General features: G+C 38.5%; 1 protein-coding gene across 1 annotated transcript in view; it reads right to left on the bottom strand.

The window, feature by feature from the left end:
• EXTL3 (exostosin like glycosyltransferase 3) overlaps positions 1–23,048 on the bottom strand; it is a 74,113-nt gene that overhangs the window by 27,402 nt on the left and 23,663 nt on the right. Inside the window, exons 2-3 of the mRNA XM_042934958.1 lie at positions 9,178–9,276; positions 4,972–7,600 (exon numbers count right to left, since the gene is read on the bottom strand). Coding sequence (XP_042790892.1) covers positions 4,972–7,119 — 2,148 coding nt within the window. The 5' untranslated portion in view covers positions 7,120–7,600; positions 9,178–9,276. The remainder of the gene's footprint in view (positions 1–4,971; positions 7,601–9,177; positions 9,277–23,048) is intronic.

Raw genomic sequence — 23,048 nt, 5'->3', positions numbered from 1 at the left:
AATAGCCTTTATTATTATCTCTACTGTTGCCTGAGGTCTAGCCAGAAGTAAAGCCTTTAACAGCCTGACTGGCAGAAGTCCAAGCCTGATTATTAATGACACTGAGTTCTCTTCTAGTCTTCCTTCTTGTTCCCTTAGTTGACCATGATGACTGACATGACAATAACTACTCTGGCATGACATTAGGTTTCCAAAATGGGGTTCTCCTTTTACAGTTTTACTATTAAGGGCTGGGAGGGAGGGAAAATGGCAGTGAAAAACAATCTCGTATCTCTCTATATAGTTTTCATTTGGAAAAATGGGCACATTCTGGTCTTAACACTTCCACAGAGACCTTGGATTCTAGTAGGGAGATGTGATATGCTTAGCTGACCCTCTCTACCACTGCTGCTCTGGTCCAAGTTTACAACACCCCTCACCTAGGCTCCTGCAATAATAGCCTCTGAACTGTTTCTTCTGCTCTTTTCCCCATAGTCCAACACATATTACCCTTTCCTCAAAACCCTCCAATGGCATCCTAACATACTTCTAATAAAATCTAGAATCCTTACCATGGCCAAGCATGCATGCATGCTTGGTACTATCTGTAAGCAGACTAATAAAAGATAAAAAGATTGAACTAACATTTGAGTTGCCACTCACTCAAGAGATGGAACTTGCCATTTGAGTCCAACCAAATAAACTGCTTGTGAAAACTAAAGTATCAATACTTCACAGAGAAATAAAACAAAATCCAGTCTTCACAATGTAATATTCACAATGTACAGAGTTTAATACAAAACTGTGCGATGTACCAAGAACCAGAAAAACATGACCTTCAAGAAAAAAGAAAAATCAATGAAAGCAAAACCCCAAATGTTGGAATCAGCAAAGGTGTTAAAGTAGCTATTATAACTATGCTCAATAAAATGTACTCAGAATGGAAAAAAAAAAGGGAGGAAATCTCATCAGGGAAATGGAAACTATTACTTTAAAAACATGGATATTCTGGAACTGGAAAATATAATATTTGCAATTTAAAATTGACTGGATGAGCTTAAGTGTAGAGATGACACAAAAGTTTGTGAACATGATGATAAATCAAGAGAAATTATCAAAATTGCAGAACAGAAAAAAAGATTAAAAAAAATGAATAGAGACACTAAGAACTGTGGGATGGAATCAAAATGTCTAATATTCACAGGGCATCTGGGTGGCTCAGTCGATTGAACATCTGACTCTTGATTTCAGTTCAGGTTATCATCTCATAATTCATGAGATCAAGCCCCACATCAGACTCTGCACCGACAGTGCAAAGCCTGCTTGGGATTCATTCATTCATTCTCATTCTCATTCTCATTCTCTCTCTCTCTCTCTCTCTCTCTCTCTCTCTCCCTCCCTCCCTCCCTCCCTCCCCTCTCTCCCTCCCTCCCTCCCTCTGCCTCTCCCCAGCATGCGTATGCATGCTCTCTCACTCTCTCAAAATAAATAAATATTTTTAAATGTCTAATATACATATAATGAAGCCCCCAAAGGAGAGGAGGAAAAGAATGGGGCAGAGAAATATACCTGAATAGATAATGACATAAAAATTTTCCAATATATGAAGAAAAAATAAATTGACAGATTTAAGAAGCTTAGTGAACCCCAGTCAGAACACAAATAGAAGAAAACCATGCCAAGGCATATCATACTCAAAGCACTGAAAACTAAACATAAAGTCTTGAAAGCAGCCAGAGGAAAAGAACGTGTTCCATATAGGAAAACAAAAATTTGAAGACCACTGACATACCATCAGAAACAAGGGAGACCTGAAAACAGTGGAACATCTTTAAGACGCATGAAAGTGGTGGTCCCCAACCCAGTAGGGAGTTTTTCTCAAAGGACTAGCTTTCAAATCCTTTGACATAATACTTATTCCCCACACAGGGCACCTGGATGGCTGGGTCCATTGAGTGTCAGACTTGATTTTGGCTCAGGTCATATTCTCACAGTTCCTGAGACTGAGCCCTACATCGGGCTCTGCACTCAGTGTGGAGCCTGCTTGAGATTCTCTCTCTCTCCCTCTGCCATTCTCTCCCACTTGCACTCCCTCTCTCTCTCTAAAATTTAAAAAAAGAATACTACTCTCCACTTCCATTAGACATTCTTAGTTATTAAGCTCCCAGAGCTAATGAACCTGATTCAACTGTTTACAAAACAGGCAAGAGACAGAGCAGTCACCCACCACCACCACCTCTGTTCAGCAGCCCCGCCCCATTCTGATGAGTCAGCTACTTCAACTAGTGGCACTTGCCCCATCTCTCTGGGTGGAGTCTAGTCACCTTGCCCAGGCCCTTTCCCATTTGAACTGAAGAGAATTAAATCTTTTGGGGCAAGAGTGTCAAAGGATGGTGGTAAAGATCACATTTGCTTTAAGCCAGATCCAATGTAGTTTCCCCTTTGTCATCTAAATAATAGACAAGTATGAGGAATTTGACAAATCCCAGAAGGCACCCCTAAGACAATCCCTCTCTACTCAAAAACCTAGTGCTCAATACATTTCATAGCCCACAAATATTTACCATTTATGCCTCATGCTTAGGTGAGAACCTGAGCACAAGGGAAGCACAAATTGCCCCTCAATTTCTGAAATGATATGTGTGGGTTCCTAGATTAATTCAAATATGCTGATTTGAAATCATTTTCCCTTAAGGATTGGAATCTGACAGATTGCCTGGGAACCACCCTACTGCTAATTTTATAAAGACCCGTTAATTATAACATAATGAATTGGGTACATCTGCATCCTGGGTAGGAAAACTACTCTGCAACGTCTCATAACGGTGCCATTTCTCCACAGGGGAGAGAGAGAGCTGCGAGTCCCTCCTAGTATTGATACCTGGTAGTGTTGGCTCTGTGCCCAAGAGGTCAGCAATTCAACCACTGCCCCCCAAAAAACCTGCCTCTCTTAAACAGAAAGAACAGGCAAAATATTTAGAGAATACAGTGAATTCTCCAGCTTAAAAATGTTTCCTCTTTTTCAGAAGAACTAGGAAAAAAACTGGTATCATGAGTATGGGCAAGCTATTCAGAATGGCCCCCCATTTGGAAAGTTTCTGGCACTTTCCAACTAGGCATTGTATTATTGCAATGAGCTGCCCAGTAATCAAAGAGGAGTACTTATTTCCCACCAGAGCTAAAAGAGAGGATTAGTTCTGGTAAGTTCTCTAACTAATTTCAGTCATTGTTAACAGGGTGGCATCAGCTTCTCTACATCCCTATCAAATTCAAAGAAAACTCAGGAAAAAAGGAAAACCAAGGCTGCTTTATTATTCTATTTGAGCAGCATCCACCTTTCACAGAACAAACGCTTTTTTCTTTTTAATTTCAATGACATTTAAGAAGCTGTAACTGAGAAAGAAAAAAGTGAAATTTATTTGGAAAGAAATCTTATAAAGAAATCTCCCTATTTATAACACTTTTCTTAATATACAAGATAAATTCTGGGATCAAAAGTTTTTAGAACACTACACAGTCTCTGAAGAGCCTCAGAGTATAAATTCAACTAAATAAAAGAAAAGAAAAGATGAGCAGTGGTGGTAAGCACATAGCAGCAGTAATAAGAAAGACAATTTTAAAGATTTGTACAGGAGAAAGCAAGTAATAAGAGCTGTTATGCAGAGGATACAAGAAGCCTTTATCAGTGAAGTGAGTTAACCCTGTCCACAACATAGACAGATATCCATACTGCCTCCCATCTTCTTGGACATGAAAGGGTAAGTAGGAATCAAAAAATTATTAGGCACCTTTCTAGATTCCTTACTTGTATTATTTTATTTTTCTGTTTAACCCATAAGTCAAAGAAGTTAATTAACTCATCAAAGATCCAAAAGGACTACTTAATCCCAGGTCTATATTAATCCAAAACTCATACTGCCCTAACATTATACCATGCTGCTGCTTAGAAAATACTTCACATGAATTAGTTTCTTGATATAAATTTTCAAAACACTGGTCTAGTCCAAACATTCCCCTTCAGACAAGTTCTTCCTAAAAATTACACTAATTTTCTTAAGCAAGCTTTTGGCAATGGATGGCCCACCAGAACTTTTGCCTATCTTTGCTACCTTTTTCTGGAAAGTCTATGCCATGGGGTAAGTGGTTGGAACTTTGTTTGCTTATGACTTGCTCTAAGGCCTCACATTTAAGATAAATGGGTAATCTGCTAAGGCCAAATTTATGTCAGAAGGTGGATAAACAAAGTACTCAGAACTAAAGCCCTATTCTACATAACAGATTATTTTTCCTGTAAAATACAGCATCCAAGTCAACAGATAAAGTAAAGAATCTGAGAAAGAACCTGTAAGAGACCATAGAAAAGGTGCAGAATCTCCAACTCCCAAATATTTCAAACCCCCAACTCTAATCCTTCAAAAGACTTCTGTAATATCCTGATAAAGAAATGGGTCTTCCTGCTAAAACAGGGAGGTGATTAAAAATGCAGCTTCTGGAATCAGACACTAAAGCTCAGCTTGTCCTTTATTAATCATGACCTTGGGCAGAACAGTTAATCTCTCGAAGCCTTAGTTTCCACAGATATAAAGTGAAGAGACCATAATAATGTAAGTTCTATAAATCCTAAATTCTATAAACCCTGAAATCACAGGTGCTTACTAATAGCTCTGTCATCATCATTCTCATCAACATGTTTGTTATGACACAGAAAACATCAATGGGGTAACTGAAGGGCTTTTGTAAACCTTCATGAGGCCAGTATGGATTTCAGTTTTGGAGAGTCTTAGGAGATTTAGAGGAAGTGAGTAGCAGAAATGGAACTGGCAAGGCCTGAAAGGACTGAAAAAGAAGCAAGCAGAAATTCCATGGGGAAAGGAAATCTGTATGGGGGGGAAAAAGTGTATCTATAAAGATACACTTTATATATATTTGGAAAAAGGATTAAGGAGTAAAATGCTATCTCATGCAGTAAAACAAACTGCTTTTTTCTATTACCATAATAGGGACGCCAATGTCGGGCCACAGAAGGTCCTCTGACGGTAGCTTGGGAGAATTCCATACCACCACGACCTTGTTCAGGTAAGGGAGGCCATTCAGTCTCTCTAAAGAGTTCATAAGCACTTCCTCCCTCTCATAAGTCAACATCACCACCGTGAACTGCTCTCGTGGAACGTTGCCTCCAAGTGCCGCCTGAAACTCCTTGCCAGAACCCCCAGCTCCACCACCAATAGGCCGAAATCCAGTCCCTGAGCCCAAGAATTTGGCCTCTGAGGGCAATACAGGGTCAAAGGGTGTGTGGGGGAACAGATGGAAAGGCCCTGGAGCAGAGTTCCAGCTGCGGTAAAAATCAGTGACAGTCAAAGTAAAGTTGCGGAGGTATTTGGGTGAGGCATAAGGCGGCTCCGTTTCCACTGGCCCCAGGTCCAGATCCCCATTGTCGGCCATGTTAGGGTCCGTTCCAGCCGCCTTGCCTGAACGATGGGGGATCTCAGCTGCCGCCTCTTCCCGGATGGGAGCAGCTGGGATCTGTATGCGAGTCCTAATCATAGCCAGCACGGTATTAAAAATACTGTCAGCGGTTGAGAAGTACGTCTCCCAGAGAAAGCGGCCTTGCCGCCTCATAGCCAGCAGATCACTATCTGAGAGGCTTCGTAACAGAAAATGAACCTCGGTAACACGTGGCTTGGGCACCACCAGGGCTGCCTCATTCCACTGCAGCATGTCCTGGTAGGGAAGCTGGACTTGCTCCCCCAGCACAACTGGGACAGCACCAACTTCCAGGGCTTCAAAGAGCCGTGTTGCACACCCAGATGAAATAACCAAGTGAGGGTCCCCAGGAGTGATAATGAGGGCAAAGGTGGAAAGCTTCAGTAATTCTAAGCGGTCCTCACGCTCCCCACACAGTGCCCACTCAGTAGGCAGACTGGGTTTAGGCTGGTTTTTGCAGGTAAATTCTACCAGGACCTGATCTAGCTTGCTGTCCTGTACAGCCTTTAAGGTGGCAATGATACGATCATCATAGTCGGCTGGAGGGTCACCCTCCATTTCTTCTTCAAAGGAGCGGGCCTCCTGAAGGCTGGATCTCAGTGATTCAATCTTCTCACCCTGGAAGGTGAAAAGATATTTCCGCTTAACTGGCACCTGTGGTGGGATTTCCATGAAGTTGGGCTCTGACATGGCATGGACTAGTGGTGACACTACCAAGTCAAATCCAGGTCTGTACTGGGCAGCATAGAAAGTAGACTGGGCCACCATGGCCCGGCCTGTACTGACATTATATAGTAAATTCTGTGTATCTGACTTCCGCGACAGATTGATGATGACATGGTTGTGTCCATCTGTCCGCCAATGTGGTAGAGAATAGAGCTGCTTCTCAAGTTCAGCAGGCTGAAGCACTACTGGCTCCTGTATTTCTCCCACTAATATCACATAAAGGCAGGCAATGTCCGCATTTTCTGTAACATAAACGCTGGCTCGTGCTGTAGCCTGAAAAGCCTGCTTGACCAAAGGATCCAGGTAGCTGCCAAAGGCAAACTGGTCACTGTCATACACATAGACTGGAAAACCAGAGGTGAGAGGACAGCGAGAATAATCGAAACAATTGTGCAGCCGGCATCCCCGTATGACCTTTGGGGGAGGAAGACCGGCATCGTCCTTCTCTGGAAGCAATCGGATAGGCAAAGAAAGTTTGGGCTGATTTTGAGCCATCAGCTCTTTGTAAGAATGCTCAGTCTGGCTAATGACATTCTTGAGCTGAAGCAAGTCCTGCTTGGCATTCTCAATGCTCTTCTTACAGGCTTCAATCTTCAGATTCAGCTTGGCAATTTCACTGTTCAGCTCTTGCCGCTTGGCTTCCAGCTGCAAAAGCTCTTCGCTTACAGACTCACGAATCCGGCAAAGATCCAGCACATGCTTTACCTCGCATAGTTCATTACCAGCCCTTGGGCCAAAAATCCGCTTGCCTGCCTCATCAGCCTCATCCAGAGTGGTGAGATAATAGTGAGCAATAAGGGGGAAGAAAACCAGAATGATGAAGAGCGTGAAACTGAGCCACGTGAGTCGGATCCGGTTGGACCACCGTAACATACAGGTTTGACCTCCATTCCCCACTCCCCCATTCCGCAACATGGTATAGCCCGTCATGAGTTCCTGTGTGGCTCTTGCCCCCTCTAATCACGTTGGGTCACTCGCCATAACCATGAGTTTCTATTAGACGAACTCAATCTCTTTTCACTCAGACCTTTCTGTTAAGAGTTAGTGTGCTCCCTGTACAAGGCACCAAATAAAATGGAAATTTCATTTTCCTCAGCTGTAATTGAAATGGTCTCTGACCTTATTCCAGCAGATTTTAAGTTCTGGTTGCTGACCAAAGAACATGTCCTTAATCTTTACTGAATGGTAAAAGGTACCACATTGTTGATGAGATGAAAAGGAGAAGGTCCCTGATGATGAAACCCAGGAAAAATACCCTGGAATCAGACAGACTTTTTCAACTGCCATAGCTCTTGTTCCTTGGTTTTGCTGAGCAACAAATATGCATAGTTACTATTCACAGTTATAAAGTAGCTGGTTAGAACAGAAATGAATGTCACCCTCTTATCGATGTCCTTGCCAACAATGAGGCCTGCAAAAAAAAGAGAACCATGTAAGTCTTGAAAAGATTATGTGCGACAACCCCACCCTTCCCCAGTTTCTAGAAAATGCTTAAATCTGAAAAGGTAAAATAATAGTTGGAACACTGATGTGTGTCTCACAGAACATTTTAAGTTTGGTTCAGGTTGTCTTAGTATGGATATTTTACAGTATGGCTAATAAGAAATGGGTAAGCGTCCAAAAACAACTTCAGTTTTTATATACACATAGACACACCCTGTCCTCCAATTTAACAAGATACAGGGCAGAATTAGAGCTCTATAAAATGAAGATCAACAACATTTAACAGAGGGCAAAGATGTATGCGACAATTTGTTATTCTAAATGGAAAGAAACACCATCCTGTCCAGCCTTGATAGTCATGTTCATTCCTTAGTCATGTTTATTCCTAACATGAGCCTCCTTTTGAACCACTTAAAAAAAAAAAAAGACTCTGAAAAGCTCAAGGCTTTACAGTCAGAGTTGAAATTAATGGAAGAGAACTCTTTTGATCTTTACCCAGTAGTAGGTGCATTAATCCAGAGACAAAATGTATTTCCTAGTTTGCTTCTCATTTATCTTATGCTAGCAGACATCAAGTGTTCCTCTTTAAAATATAAATAGTAACTTGGTCTTTCAGAAAGACTACTATACTTAGAAATGTGGGGCATTATTTCTTCTCCTTTGGAGACAGATTTGCTTTCAAACCTTATACCTCAGTTTCCTAATCTCCCCAAATGGAGATAAGTATACTGAGACAGAAACAATATATTGTGTTGCTATGACAAGAAAGGACAGAGAATGTGAGAGTACTTTCAGCTAATAAATCTTGAAACAACATTCTCACTCCTGTTCATTTACCAACTTTACTATCGCAGGCTACAAAAGCTCTTCACTTGCTTTCATCTTGAACTCAACATATCTAGAACTGAATTCATAATATTCTACGCCAAAGAATATTCCCAATTCCTTTCATTTATTTCCTCCAGAAAGTATTTACCATACTCTTAACATGTCTAAAACATGCTCAGTATAACTACAGGAGAAGCGAGAATGCAAAATAATCTTCAACCTTGTGGAACCTCCTTTAACCTAAGAGATAAAATATAAACAAACAGCAAGGACACTACTACAGGGTAGTATAAGTAGCACATCACAGGTGCTCAATCTTCTCTCTAGCTTCTATGCTTGTTAGAGGTGTAAAATTATTAGAGCTGGGATAGAATCACCTCTCCTTTAAATAAAAAAAGTTGCCAATGTTAATAAAAGGCTTGAGTAAGCAGAATAAGAGAATAATGACAACAAAAAACAAAAACTATTGATCACAAAAAAGCTTAAACTTGGAGGATCAAAAGTTGGATAATTAACAGCTAACCAAATATCCCAGAAAATGTAAGTCAATATTTCTAAAGCATTATCCTTTTAAATCAAATGTTAAAAATTTCTCTTCCTGTTTTCAAAAGAATATTCTCTACACCTTACAAACAAATTATAACAAAGAAAGAATTAAGTGGAAGAAAAAAAGGAATGCATAATCAAGGAAATTCAGTTGATTCATTCCCTCCTTACCATATGTTTCTGGATCCTTCCTTTCTCTAACTCATGCAGCATTTTACTTCAGTATATAATTTCTTAAAATAGTGAGCTCCAGGTCCAGGGCTTGCTCTCCTGATAGAAAATAGAAAAGTGACATGCTATTAGAAAAATACTCAATACTAAAGGCATTATTAAAGAATGTATTTACTGAAGGGGAAGATGCTGGGGGAGTACGAGGACCCCAGGCTCGCCTCGTCCCATGAACACAACTAGATAACTACCAAATCATCCTCAATACCCCAGAAATAAACCTAAAGGCTGGAAGAACAAACTCTACAACTAAAGGTAGAGAAGGCAGGAAGAGTGGACACATGGTTTGTGAGAGAAATGGATCCTGGCCACTGTGGTGGGTGGGGAGCCACAGAAGGGCAAGAGAGACCAGGACACAGGGAACACAAATTCCCATAGCAATTGGCTCGGAAAGCGAGAGGGGCCGAATGTCATGAATTCTTGCAATTGGTGGGGCTTAAAGCCTGGAGTTTTAACAGTGGGGGGGGGGGGGGGAGCTGGGGGGTGGTGGGAGGGTACAGACTAAGGGAGAGGCCAAAGGGCATTGGGACTATTCCTAGAGAGAAGGCAGGGCACAGTCAGTGGACTTTCAGTAGAAACATCAATCTGAAGAGCACCTGGAGCACACAGTGGGGAGGTTACCTGCTCATCCTAGAGCCTGGGTAGTATTTGCAGAGAGACCTCTCTGGGAACAATGGAACTGACCTGCACCACTTCTCTCCCCTGCACCTCAGCATAAGCACAGAGTCACCTGCAGGAACCAGCACACCGCTGACACTCCCTACCTAACTTGCTTACACCAAGCCCCCAACCCCTCAAGCTCAGGTGGAACTGCCCTCAATCCCAGCTCAGCAGGACCCCTACCCCAGGAGACTGGCATAACCCCCTGCCCACACCACATCTTCCAACCTGGGAGTTTTGCAGGGCCTTGGTTCAGGCAATAGTGGTAACAGGTCTCATTTCATAAGCAGACCAGAACACATCTAGTTAGAACTCACCACATTCAGGCCAGAGATGAAACACTGCTCACTACAGACAAAGAAAGCCTCTGCAGACAACTGGCCTAAAGGATAAAGCGACCAGAACACAATAGCAGAGCACATGCAGCACACACTGAAGACACTCTCTGAAGTGCTAGGCCCTGGGGAACACGGGACACTACACTGCAGGGCACTACTAGATCTCTTCTTCATAAGGCCATTACCCTCAAGAACAGGAGACATACCTGACTTTCCTAACATAGAGAAACAGGACCAGAGAATTAGAAAAAATAAGAAGACAGAGGTATTGTCCCAAATGAAAGAAGAGGAGAAAGCCACAGCCAGAGATATAAGTGAAACAGATATAAGTAACATGCCTGACAGAGAATCTAAAGTAATGATCCTAAAGATACTAGCTGGACTTGAGAAAGAGTGGAAAGCATCACTGAGACCATTAACACAGAGATAAGGAATAACATAGCAGAGATAAAGGGCTCAATAAATGAAATTAAAAACACACTTGATGGAATGAACAGCAGGTTGGAAGAACCAGAGGAACAAATTAATGACATAGAAGACAGAGTAATAGAAAGTAATCAAGATGAACAAAAGAGAGAAAAGAAAACTACACAAAACAAGAACAGACTTAAGGAATTCAGTGACTCTATCAAACATAATACCATTGGTATTACAGTAGTCCCAAAAGAAGAAGAGAGAGAAAGGGGGCAAAAAATTTATTTGAAGAAATAACAGCTTAAAACTTCCCTAATATGGGGGAGGAAACAGATATCCAGATCCAGTAAGTACAGAGAACCCCCAACAAAATCAACAGAAGGCAATCCACACCAAGAGATATTGTAATTAGAATGGCAAAAGGTAGTGATAAAGAAAACACGTTTAAAGAAACAAAAGAAGGCAGTTACATACAAAGGAAACCACATAAGCCTATCAGTGGGTTTTCAGCAGAAACTCTGAAAGCCAAAAGGGAGTGGCATGATATATTCAGAGTGCCAAATGGGAGAAATCTACAGACAAGAATATGCTATCCAGCAAAGCTATCACTCAAAATAGAGGAAAGATAAAGTTTCCCAGACAAACAAAAAAATAAAGGAGTCTGTGACCATTAAACCAGCCCTGCAAGAAATATTAAAGAGGACTCTGAGTAGAAAGGAAATATCAAAAGTGATAGTATGAAAGTAGGAAACAAAAGAGAAAAAAAATGAATATTTCTGTAAAAAAACAGTTAAGGAACTCACAAAGTAAAAGGATATATAACACCATATACCTAAAATGTATGGAGGAGGAGTAAAGAATGAATTCAAACTTAAACAACCATCAACTTAATATAAACTGTTATATGCAGATGTTATATATAAATCTAATGGTAACCACAACTAAAAACTACTAATAGATATGCAAATAATAAAGAAAAAGGAATCCAAATATATCACTAAAGAAAACTAGTAAACCATGAGAGGGAAAGAGAAGAACAAATCAGAGAAAAACTTCAAAAATAACTGCAGAACAAGGAATAAAATGGCAATAAATACCTATCTATCAATAATTACCTTGAATGTAAACGGACTAAATGTTCCAGTCACAAGACATAGGTGACAGAATGAATTAAAAAACAAGACCCACCTATATGCTGCTTACATGAGATGCATTTTAGACCTAGACACGTGCAGACTGAAAGTGAAGGAATGGAAAAATATTTATCATGCAAATGGATGTCAAAAGAAAGCCAGAGTAGTATTCATATCAGACAAAACAGATTTTAAAACAAAGACTGTTAACAAGAGACAAAGAAGGTCACTACATAATAATAAAGGAGACAATCCAACAGGATGATATAACATTATAAATATTTATGCACCCAACATGAAAGCACCCAAATACATAAAACATTTTATAACAAACATGAAGGAACTAGTCAACAGTAATACAATAATAGTAGGGGACTTTACTTATTTATCTATCTAGTTATCTTTTTTTATTTATTTTTTTAACGTTTATTCATTTTTTGAGAGAGAGACAGAACGTGAGTAGGGGAGGGGCAGAGAGAGAGGGAGACACAGAATCTTAAGCAGACTCCAGGTTCTGAGCCATCAGCACAAAGCCCACACAGGGCTTGAACTCATGAACCATGAGATCATGACCTGGGTGATGTTGGACACTTAACCAGCTGAGCCACCCAGGTGCCCCTCTATTTATTTATTTTTAAAGCAAGCTCTGTGCCTAATGTGGGGCTTGAACTCACAACCCTGAGACCAAGGGTCACATGCTTTACCAACTGAGACAGCCAGGTGCCCCAATAATAATAGGGGACTTAACCCGACACTTATACCAGTTGACAGATCATCCAATCAGAAAATCAACAAGGAAAAAATGGCTTTGACTGACACATTGGATCAGGTGGATTTAATAGCTATATTAGAACATTCCATCCTAAAACAGTAGAATACATATTCTTTCAAAGTGCACATGGAACATTCTCCAAAACAGACCACATATTAGGCCACAAAATAGATCTCAACAAATTCGAAAAGATCGAAGTCATACCATGCATATTTTCTGACCACAACAGTATGAAACTAGAAATCAAACACACACACATAAAAAAAAAAAAATCTGGAAAGAACACAAATACATGCAGGGTAAATAACATGCTACTAAGCAATGAATGGGTCAACCAAGAGTGCAAAGAAGAAATCAAAAAGTACATGGAAACAAATGAAAATGAAAACACAAGGGTCCCAAACCTTTGGGATGCAGCAAAAGCAGTTCTGAGAGAGAAGTTTACAGCAATACAGGTAACAACCCAACCTTAGATCTAAAGGAGCTAGAAAAAGAACAAACAAAACCCCCAAACAACAGGAGACAATACAGATTAGAGCAGAAATAAATGATAGAGAAACAAAAAAACAGTAGAAGAGATAAATAAACCAGCAGCTGGTTCTTTGAAAAGATCAACAAAATTCATAAACCTCTAGCCAGACTCATCAAAAAACAAAGAGAGGACTCAAATAAAATTATAAATGGAAAGAGGAGACATAACAACCAACACCACAGAAATACAAATAATTTCAAGAGAATATTATGAAAACCTAATGCCAACAAATTAGACAACCTAGAAGAAAGGGATAAAATCCTAGAAACAAATAACCTACCAAAACTGAGATAGGAATAGAAAATTTGAATAGACCTATTAGCAGCAAGGAGACTGAATCAGTAATCTAAAAAAAAAAAAAAAAAAACCTCAAAGAATGAAAAGTCCACGATCAGACAGCTTCATAGGCAAATTCTACCAAACATTTAAAGAAGAGTTAATACCCATTATTCTCAAACTATTCCAAAAAGTAGAAGAGGAAGGAAAACTTCCAAATTAATTGTATGAGGCCAACATTACCCTGATACCAAAACCAGATAAAGACACCACAAAAAAAAAGAGAACTACAGGCCAATATCTTTGATGATGAATATTGATGCAAAAATCCCCAATAAAATACTAGTAAATAGAATCCAACAATACATTAAAAAAATCATTCACCATGATCAAGTGGGATTTATTCCAGTATACAAGGGTGGCTTAGTCTCTGCAAATCAATGTTATACATCACATAAATAAGAAAAAAGATAAAAACCATATGATCATCTCAATAGACACAGAAAAAATATTTGACAAAGTACAATATCTATTAATGATAAAAGTTCAACAAAATAGGTTTAGAGGGAACATACCTCACCATAATAAAGGCCATATATGAAAAAACTACAGTGAATATCATATTCAATGGGGAAAAACTGAGAGCTTTTCCCCTAAGGTCAAGAACAACACAAGGATGTGCACTCTCACCATTTTTATTCAACAGAGTACTGGAAATCCTAGCCAGAGCAATCAGACAACATAAAGAAATAAAAGACATCCAAATTGGTAAGGAAGAAGTAAAACTCACTATTTTCAGATGACACGATACAGAAAACCCTAAAAATTCTACAAGAACCAATAAATGAATTCAGTAAAGTCACAAGATACAAAATCAAGGTACAGAAATCTGTTGCATTTCTATACACCAATAATAAAGCAACAGAAAGAGAAATTAAGAAAACAATCCCATTTCCAACTGCACCAAAATTAGTAAAATACCTAGGAATAAACCTAACCAAAGAAGTGAAAGACTTGTACTCTGAAAACTATAAAACACTGGTGAAAGAAACTGAAAATGACATAAAGAAATGGAAAGATATTCCCTGCTCATAGAGAAGAATATTATTAAAATGTCTATACTACCCAAAGCAATCCACACATTTAATGTAATTTCTATCAAAATACCAACACCATTTTTCACAAAGCTAGAACAAACAATCCTAAAATTTATATGGAAACACAAAAGACCCAGAATTGCCAAAGCAACTTTGAAAAAGAAAAACAAAGCTGGAGGTATCACAATTCCAGACTTCAAGTTACATTACAAAGCTGTAGTAATCAAAACAGTATGGTACTCACACAAAAACAGACACCTAGATCAATGGAACAGAATAGAAAACCCAGAAATGAACCCACAACTACATGGTCAACTAATCTTCAACAAAACAGGAAAGAATATCTAATGGGAAAAAGTCTCTTCAACAAATGGTGTTGGGAAAACTGGATAGCTATATGCAAAATATGAAACTGGAGGGGTGTCTGTGTGGCTCAGTCAGTTAAGCATCTGACTTTGGCTCAGGTCATGATCTCACGGTTCGTGAGTTTAAGTCCTGCATCAGTCTCTGTGCTGACACCTCAGAACCTGGAGCCTGCTTCAGATTCTGTGTCTCCTTCCCTGCCCATTCAGACTCTGTCTGTCTCTCAAAAATAAAGATTAAAAAAAAATTTTTTTTTAATGAAACTGGATCACTTCCTTATACCAAACACAAAAATAAACTCAAAATGGATTAATGAATGACCTAAATGTGAGACCTGAAACAATAAAAATCCTAGAAGAGAGCACAGGCAATAAGGTCTCTGTCATTGGCTGTTGCAACATTTTTCTAGATACGTCTCCTGAGGCAAGGGAAATAAAAGCAAAAATAAACTATTGGGACTACATCAAAATAAAAATCTTATGCATAGTAAATGAAGCAATCAACAAAACTAAAAGGTAACAGACAATCCAATTAAAAAATGAGAATAAATGAACAGACAGTTTTCCAAAGAAGACATACAGATGGCCAACAGACACATGAAAAGATAGATGCTCAACATCAATCACCATAGAATTTAACATTCAAACAGAGACACCCTTTTAAGTGAAAAGGGATGCTATCAATAATTACACTGGAACAAGAGGCATAAATTAACACTCTTGAAGACAAATCATCCAGATATATAGTTACCTATTTGTGTGCTCTAAGAAGAGGGAATAAACCAAAACAATGAAATGTTAAAAAAAAAAAAAAAAAAGTTCCTACCTTTTAGAAGTATATACTGAGATTTTTACAGAGAAAACAATTTATCTGGAATTTGCTTAAAAGTAAACAGGATGAATGAGGGTGGTGAAGAGTGTTTAGAAGTATAGATGAAACAAGATTAGCCGTGAGCTAACTGCTGTTGACACTGAATGATGGGGATACATGGGGATTTATTACACTATAGTCTGCATTTACATGTTTGTAATTTTTTTACATTTAGAACTCTCAAATATATTACACAGAGTCTAAACAAAACGTTTTTTTAAATGTCATCTGGAGACTGGCTACACTTAATCTAATACTGCTAGTGCTACCAACTTATATGAACACAGGTAGGAAAAAAAAACAAAAGTTCTAATGGGAACCAATAATTCAATAATGATTCAAAAGAATTTCTTCCAATTAAGTTCCATCTCTTTTATTGGAATAAAGCAAAACTGTCATCAATGTCCAGGAGCATAAAACGTTCTTTCCTAAACAGCTAATTAAATTATTGCAAGCACAAAAGAAAAAGAAAACCCCCAGAGTCTCCTCTGTCATTCTCTGGAAAATGGCAATGAAGTTATTAGGATCTAGAAATAAATGTCAATGAAACACTGATAAGAAGCAATCTCCAGAGTTTTTTTTTTTTTAATCCAACTACAATATAACCTGCCTTATTCTTTACCATCTGCCCCAGCAGTGAATGCCTAACTTGTCAGCCTGCTTTAAAATTTTCTTAAATCTTTTTTTTTTTTTTGAGAGAGAGAGAGCGAGAGAGAGAGCGAGAGAGAGAGAAACCATAAGTGGGAGAGGAACAGAGAGAGGGAGAGAGAGGGAGACACAGAATCCGAAGCAGGTTCCCAGGTCTGAGCTGTCAGCACAGAGCCTGACACAGGGCTCGAACTCACCAACCGTGAGATCATGATCTGAGCAGAAGTTGGACACTTAACCAACTGAGCCACACAGGCACCCCTTAGCCTGCTTTTACAATGCATTCTACACACAGCAACCAGAATCATCATTTTAAAAACATGAATTAGAATTTTTTTTAATGTTCATTTATTTTTGAGAGAGAGACAGAGTGCAAGCAGGGAAGGGGCAGAGAAAGAGGAAGACATAGAATCCGAAGCAGGCTCCACCTAGGCTCCAAGCTGTCAGCACAGAGCCCGATCCCATGAACTGTGAGATCATGACCTGAAGTGAAGTTGGACGTTTAACTGACTGAACCAGCCAGGTACTCCAAAACATGAATTAGAATATTGGTGGTTCAAGAGGGCAGTGTAGGAAGACCATGAATTCACCTCCTACCAAGGACACACTGAATCTATTCCTACATATAAAGCAATTCGTCCTGAAGAAGAATCGAGGGCTGACTGAACAGCTTCTACACAACAAACAATGGAGGGAACACACACAGAAAGGGGTAGGAAACAGAGACACTGTAATGACAGGAACCCCACCCATAAAACATCAAGCTGCAGTAGGGAGGAATGTTACTGAGGGGCCTGTGCACTGACTCATGTACCCCAGGTCACAGTGAGAAAACAGTGATTTAAAGGGCAACTACACAACAAGTGAGGGAAATTCATTTACTAACTCCTGAGCATACACCATACAGGAGGGAAACTGCTCGAGCTCTGTGGAGTCAGAGGCACCAGTGAGTCCTTCCACCTTGATAGTTTGAACAAGAGCAAGGTCCAGGTGCTCTAGCTGACCTGCTAGGGCCTCCCCAGCACATCCCAGACTCCCAACCCACACTAGCTCCAGCCGTTCCACCAACGCAGCTCCTGTGTAACACGCTGCATGCATCCTTTGGCCCATGCTCACTCCAACTGGCCTTATAAGAAATGTTAAGGAGTCTTTAACTGGAAAAGAAAAGGCCATTACTAGAAATAGGAAAATCAATCATAACTACAATAAATAGTTAAGGGATACAAAAAAAAAATGGATGTAAAACATGAAGTCAAAAACATAAAATGGTGGGGGTGGGAGAGTACAAATGTAGTGCTTTTAGAATGCATTTGAACTTAAGTGACTAACAACTATGTATATAGGTCAATATATATGAACCTCACGGTAACCACAAACCAAAACCTACAAAAGATACACAAAAAATAAAGACAAAGGAACCCAAACATAACATTAAAGAAAACCATCAAACCACAAGAAAAGACACTAAGAAAAGAAGAAAGGAACAGAAGAGGGCTACAAAAACAACCATAAAACAATTAACAAAATGGCAATAAGTACGTATATATCAATAATTACTTTAAATGTAAAGAGACTTAACACTCCAATCAAAAGATAAAGTGTGAAAGGGAAAAAAAAGCCCCAATATGCTGCCTGTAAGAGACTCACTTCAGATCTAAAGACACACAAAAGCTCAGAGTAAAAAGATAGAAAAAGGCATTCCATGCCATGCAAACGAAAATGAAAAGAAAGCTGGAGTAGCAATATTTGTATCAGACAAACAGATTTTAAAACAAACATTGTAAAAAAACACAAAGAAGGACACTACATAATGATAAAAGGGTCAATACAAAATGAGGACATAACATGCATAAGTATTTATACATCTAACATAGGGGCACCTAAATATTAAAAACAAGTATTAACGGACATAAAGGGAGAAAGTGAAAATAATACAATAATAATAGGGAACATAAAACTCCCAATTACATTAATGCATAGATCCCCTAGACAGAAAATCAACAAGTAAACAAACATTGGCCTTAAACAACACATTGTACAGAAAGACTCAATAGATACATATACAAAACATTTTATCACAAACTGCAGGATACACTTTTTTTTCAGGTACACATGGAACATTCTCCCAGATAGATCACGTTAGGCCACAAAACGAGTCTCAATAAATTCAAGAAGACTGAAAATGTATCAAGCATTTTTTTCCAACTACTAACAGTATGAAACTAGAATTTAGTTACAATAAAACTAGAAATTCCAAAACACAAACATGTGGACACTAAATAATATGCTACTAAAAAATAAAACCAATGGATCTATGAAGAAATCAAAGAGAACATTTTAAAAATACCTTAACACAAATTAAAATAGAAACCCAACTTTCCAAAATCTATGGGACAAGCAAAATCAGTTCTAAAAGGAAGTTCACAGCAATGCAGCCCTCTCTCAAAACACAAACAGACAAAATCCCAAATTATAAATAATCTAAAAGAATTAAAAAAAGAAAAACAATGCCCAAAGTCAGTAAAAAGGAAAGAAATAATAAAGATCAGAGCAGAAATAAATGAAACAAAGATAAAGAACAGAAAAGATCAATAAAAAAAAGATCAATTAAAAGCTGGTTCTTTGAAAAGATAAACAAAATCAATAAACCTCTAGCCAGATTCAAGAAAAAAAGCACCCAAATGAATAAAATCAGAAATGAAAGAGAAGTTACAACTCACACCACAGAAATACAAAAGGATCATAAAAGACTTACAATTATACACCAACAAATTGGAAAGTACAGAAAAATAAATAAATTCCTAGAAACATAACCTTCCAACACTGAATAACAAAGAAACAAAATCTGAATAGACCAATTATAAGTAATGAAATTGGGTCAGTAATTTTAAAACTCCCCCAACAACAAAACTCCAGAACTGGATGGCTTTACACATGAATTCTACCACATAAAAAATATCTAGTACTGATCCTTCTCAAATTATTCCAAAAAACTTAAAGAAATAAGGAATGCTTCCAAACTCATTTTATGATGCCAGCATTACCCTGATACCAAAACCCAGAAAAAGACACCACAAAAAGGAAGTAAATAACAGGATGATATCCTTGATAAATCCAGATGCACAAACTTTCAACAAAATATTAGCAAACTGAATTCAACAACACGTTAAAAAGGTTCACATACCATAATCACATGGGGTTTGTTCCAGGAATGCAAAGATGGTTCAACATTCACAAATTAATCAACACAATACACCACATTAAATAAGCAAAGGATAAAATGCAGATGGTCATTTCAATAGATGCAGAAAAAGCATTTGACAAATGCTACATCCATTTATGATAAAAAAAAAAACTCTCAACAAAATGGGCATAGAAGGAATGTACCTCAATGTAATAAAGGCCACATTTAACAAACCCATAGCTAGCATCACACTCAGTGGTGAAAAGCTGAGAGTTTTTCCTCTAAGATCAATAATAAGACAAGGATGCCCATTCTTGCCACTCATTCAACATAGCATTGGAAGTCCTAGCCACAGCAATTAGGCAAGGAAAAGAAATAAAAGGCATTCAAATGGAAAAAGAAGTAAAACACTATTTGCATATGATAAGATACCATATATATATATATATATACACATACACACACACACACACATAACCCTAAAGCCTCAACCAGCAAACCACTAAATGAATTCAGTTAAGCAGCAGGATACAAAATTAGCATACAAAAATCAGTAGCATTTCTATACACTAATAACAAGCGATTGTAAAGAGACATTAAGAAAATAATCCCATTTACAATTGCATAAGAAAACATAAAATGCCATTTTTAATCTTGCCTCTGCTCTCTGCTGATGTGCTGCACTGGGGGTTCTGGAATGGTAAGTAGTTCAGGATACACAGCCTCTTGGGCAACCAGGCCAGGGGTGAGTCTGAGGGTCCCATGACCTGAATGTGTGGAGGGCAGCAGCCTGGCCCAGACCACATTGTCCAGGAGACCTCAAGAGGTCCCCAAGAGGCTCCCAGTCTGTGTTCCCATGCCAGGATATGGGGAGGTTGGTTTGAGTACATTTTAGTTTACTCGTCATCAGCTGTATGCCAGGCAGAGATTTCTCTCATGCAAAAGAGAGAGACCTCACTGTATAACTGTCATGTATGCCTGCCCTATCACAGTGTGAAATCACGTCACCATTTAAGGTGCCATTTAAGGTTTAGATCTTGATAACTGTTTCAAGTTGTAAAACTCTGCAAAAATCAAATGAATATCATTAACTTTGCAGACGAAAGATGGATGCTTGAAACAGAGACTGCTGCTAACTGAATCTTTTCTAGGAGCGCAAAGGTGACCTAAGGATGTCCTCAGTAAAAAAAAAAAAAAAAGAAAAAAGAAAACTTGACCTTCACAAAAGTTTCTTGGATCATTTAACATTTCCAGGAGTCTGAGGGGGTACTGAAACTATTGCTTTTGGACAGTCCATAAATACACATTTAAAATAGTGGGACTATGAATAAATATTTCAATAAGCTTCTTGGAAAAAAAGAAGGAATAAAATATATAGGAATAAATTTCACCAAGGAGGTAAAAGACCTGTACTCTGAAAACTATAGGACATTGATACAAGAAACTAAAGGCAACATAAATAGAAAGATATTCTGTGCTCATGAATTGGAAGAATTAATACTGTTAATGTTAATTTTTGAGAGAGACAGAGACAGAGACAGAGAGACAGAATGCAAGCAGGGGTTGGGGCAAAGACAAAAGGAGACACAGAATTGGAAGCATGCTCCAGGCTCTGAGCTGTCAGCACAGAGCCCAACAACACGCGGCTCAAACCCACGAACTGCAAGATCACGAACAGAGCTGAAGTCAGACGCTTAACTGACTGAACCACTCAGGTGCCCCGGAAGAATTAATACTGTTAAAATGTCCATACTACTCAAAGCAATCCATAGATTTGATGCAATCCCCATCAAAATACCAGCGGCACTCTTCACAGTAATAGAACAAACAATCCTAAAATTTGTATAAAACCACAAAAGACCTCAAATAGCTAAAGCAATATTGAGAAAGAACAAAGCTGGAGGTATTATGTTTCCTGATTTCAAACTATACCACAAAGATGTGGTAATCAAAACAGTATGATACTGGCATAAAAACACACACATAGATCAATGCAATAGAAAGCCCAGAAAGAAACCCACACATATGTGGTCAATTTACACGAGAAGCGCCAAGAATATACAATGGGGAAAGGATACTATCTTCAATAAATGGTGTTGGAAAAACTGGACAGCTATGTACAAAAGAATGAAACTGGACTTTTATCTTACACAAAAATATCATACACAAAAATAAATTCAAAATGGATGAGACTTGAATGTAAGATCTAAAAAAACTCCTAGAAGGAAATATAGGCAGTAATCTATTTGACATCAGTCTTAGCAATATTTTTTGGATCAGTCTCCTCAGACAAGGACAACAAAAACTAAAACAATTGAGATTATATCCAACCAAAAAGCTTTTGCAGAGCAATTCAGGAAACCATCAACAAAATGAAAAGGCAACTACAGAATGGGAGAAGATATCTGCAAATCATACATCTGATAAGAGATTAATACCAAATTATATAAAGAACTTACACAATTTAACATCAAAAAACCAAACTGATTAAAAACTGGGCAAAGGACTTGAATAAACATTTTTCCAAAGAAGATACACACACACACACACACACAAAAAGCACATGAAAAGATGCTCAACATCATTAATCATCAGGGAAATGGAAATCAAAACCACAATGAGATATCACCTCACACCTATTAAACTGGTATTATCAAAAAAGACGAAAAATTACAAGTGTTGGTGAGGATGTAGAGAAAAGAAAATGTGGTGAGAATGTAAATTGGTGCAGTCAAAATGGACAACAGTACGGAAGTTCCTCAAAAAAATTCAAAAACAGAACTACGAGACCATCCAAATTGCACTTCTGTGTATTTATCCAAAGAAAACAAAAACACAAAAATGAACTACTGGGACCTAATCAAGATAAAAAGCTTCTGCACAGCAAAGGAAACAATCAGCAAAATTAAAAGGCAACCAACAGAATGAGAGAAGATATTTGCAAATGACACACCAGATAAAGGGTCAGTATCCAAAATCTATAAAGAACTTATCAAACTCAACACCCAAAAACAAGTAATCCAGTGAAGAAATGGGCAAAAGACATGAATAGACACTTCTCCAAAGAAGACAAACAGATGGCTAACAGACACATGAAAAAATGCTCAACATCCCTCATCATCAGGGAAATACAAATCAAAACCACACCGAGATACCACCTCACACCTGTCAGAAGGGCTAAAATTAACAACTTAGGCAACAACAGATGTTGGTGAGGATGCGGAGAAAGAGGATCTCTTTTGCACTGCTGGTGGGAATGCAAACTGCTGCAGCCACTCTGGAAAACAGTATGGAGGTTCCTCAAAAAGTTAAAAATAGAATTACCCTATGACCCACGAATTGCACTACTAGGCATTTATCCAAAGGATACAGATATGCTCTTTCCAAGGGGTACATGTACCCCAATGTTTATAGCAGCACTATCAACAATAGCCAATGTATGGAAAGAGCCCAAATGTCCATCGACAGATGAATGGATAAAGAAGATGTGGTGTATATATATGCAATGAAGTATTACTCAGCAATCA

The sequence above is a fragment of the Panthera leo genome, chromosome B1, assembly GCF_018350215.1.
Source record: "Panthera leo isolate Ple1 chromosome B1, P.leo_Ple1_pat1.1, whole genome shotgun sequence".
NCBI classification, from domain to species: Eukaryota; Metazoa; Chordata; class Mammalia; order Carnivora; family Felidae; genus Panthera; species Panthera leo.
The sequence above is the reverse complement of the archived record's forward strand: the minus strand, read 5'-3'. Positions and strand labels throughout refer to the sequence as shown.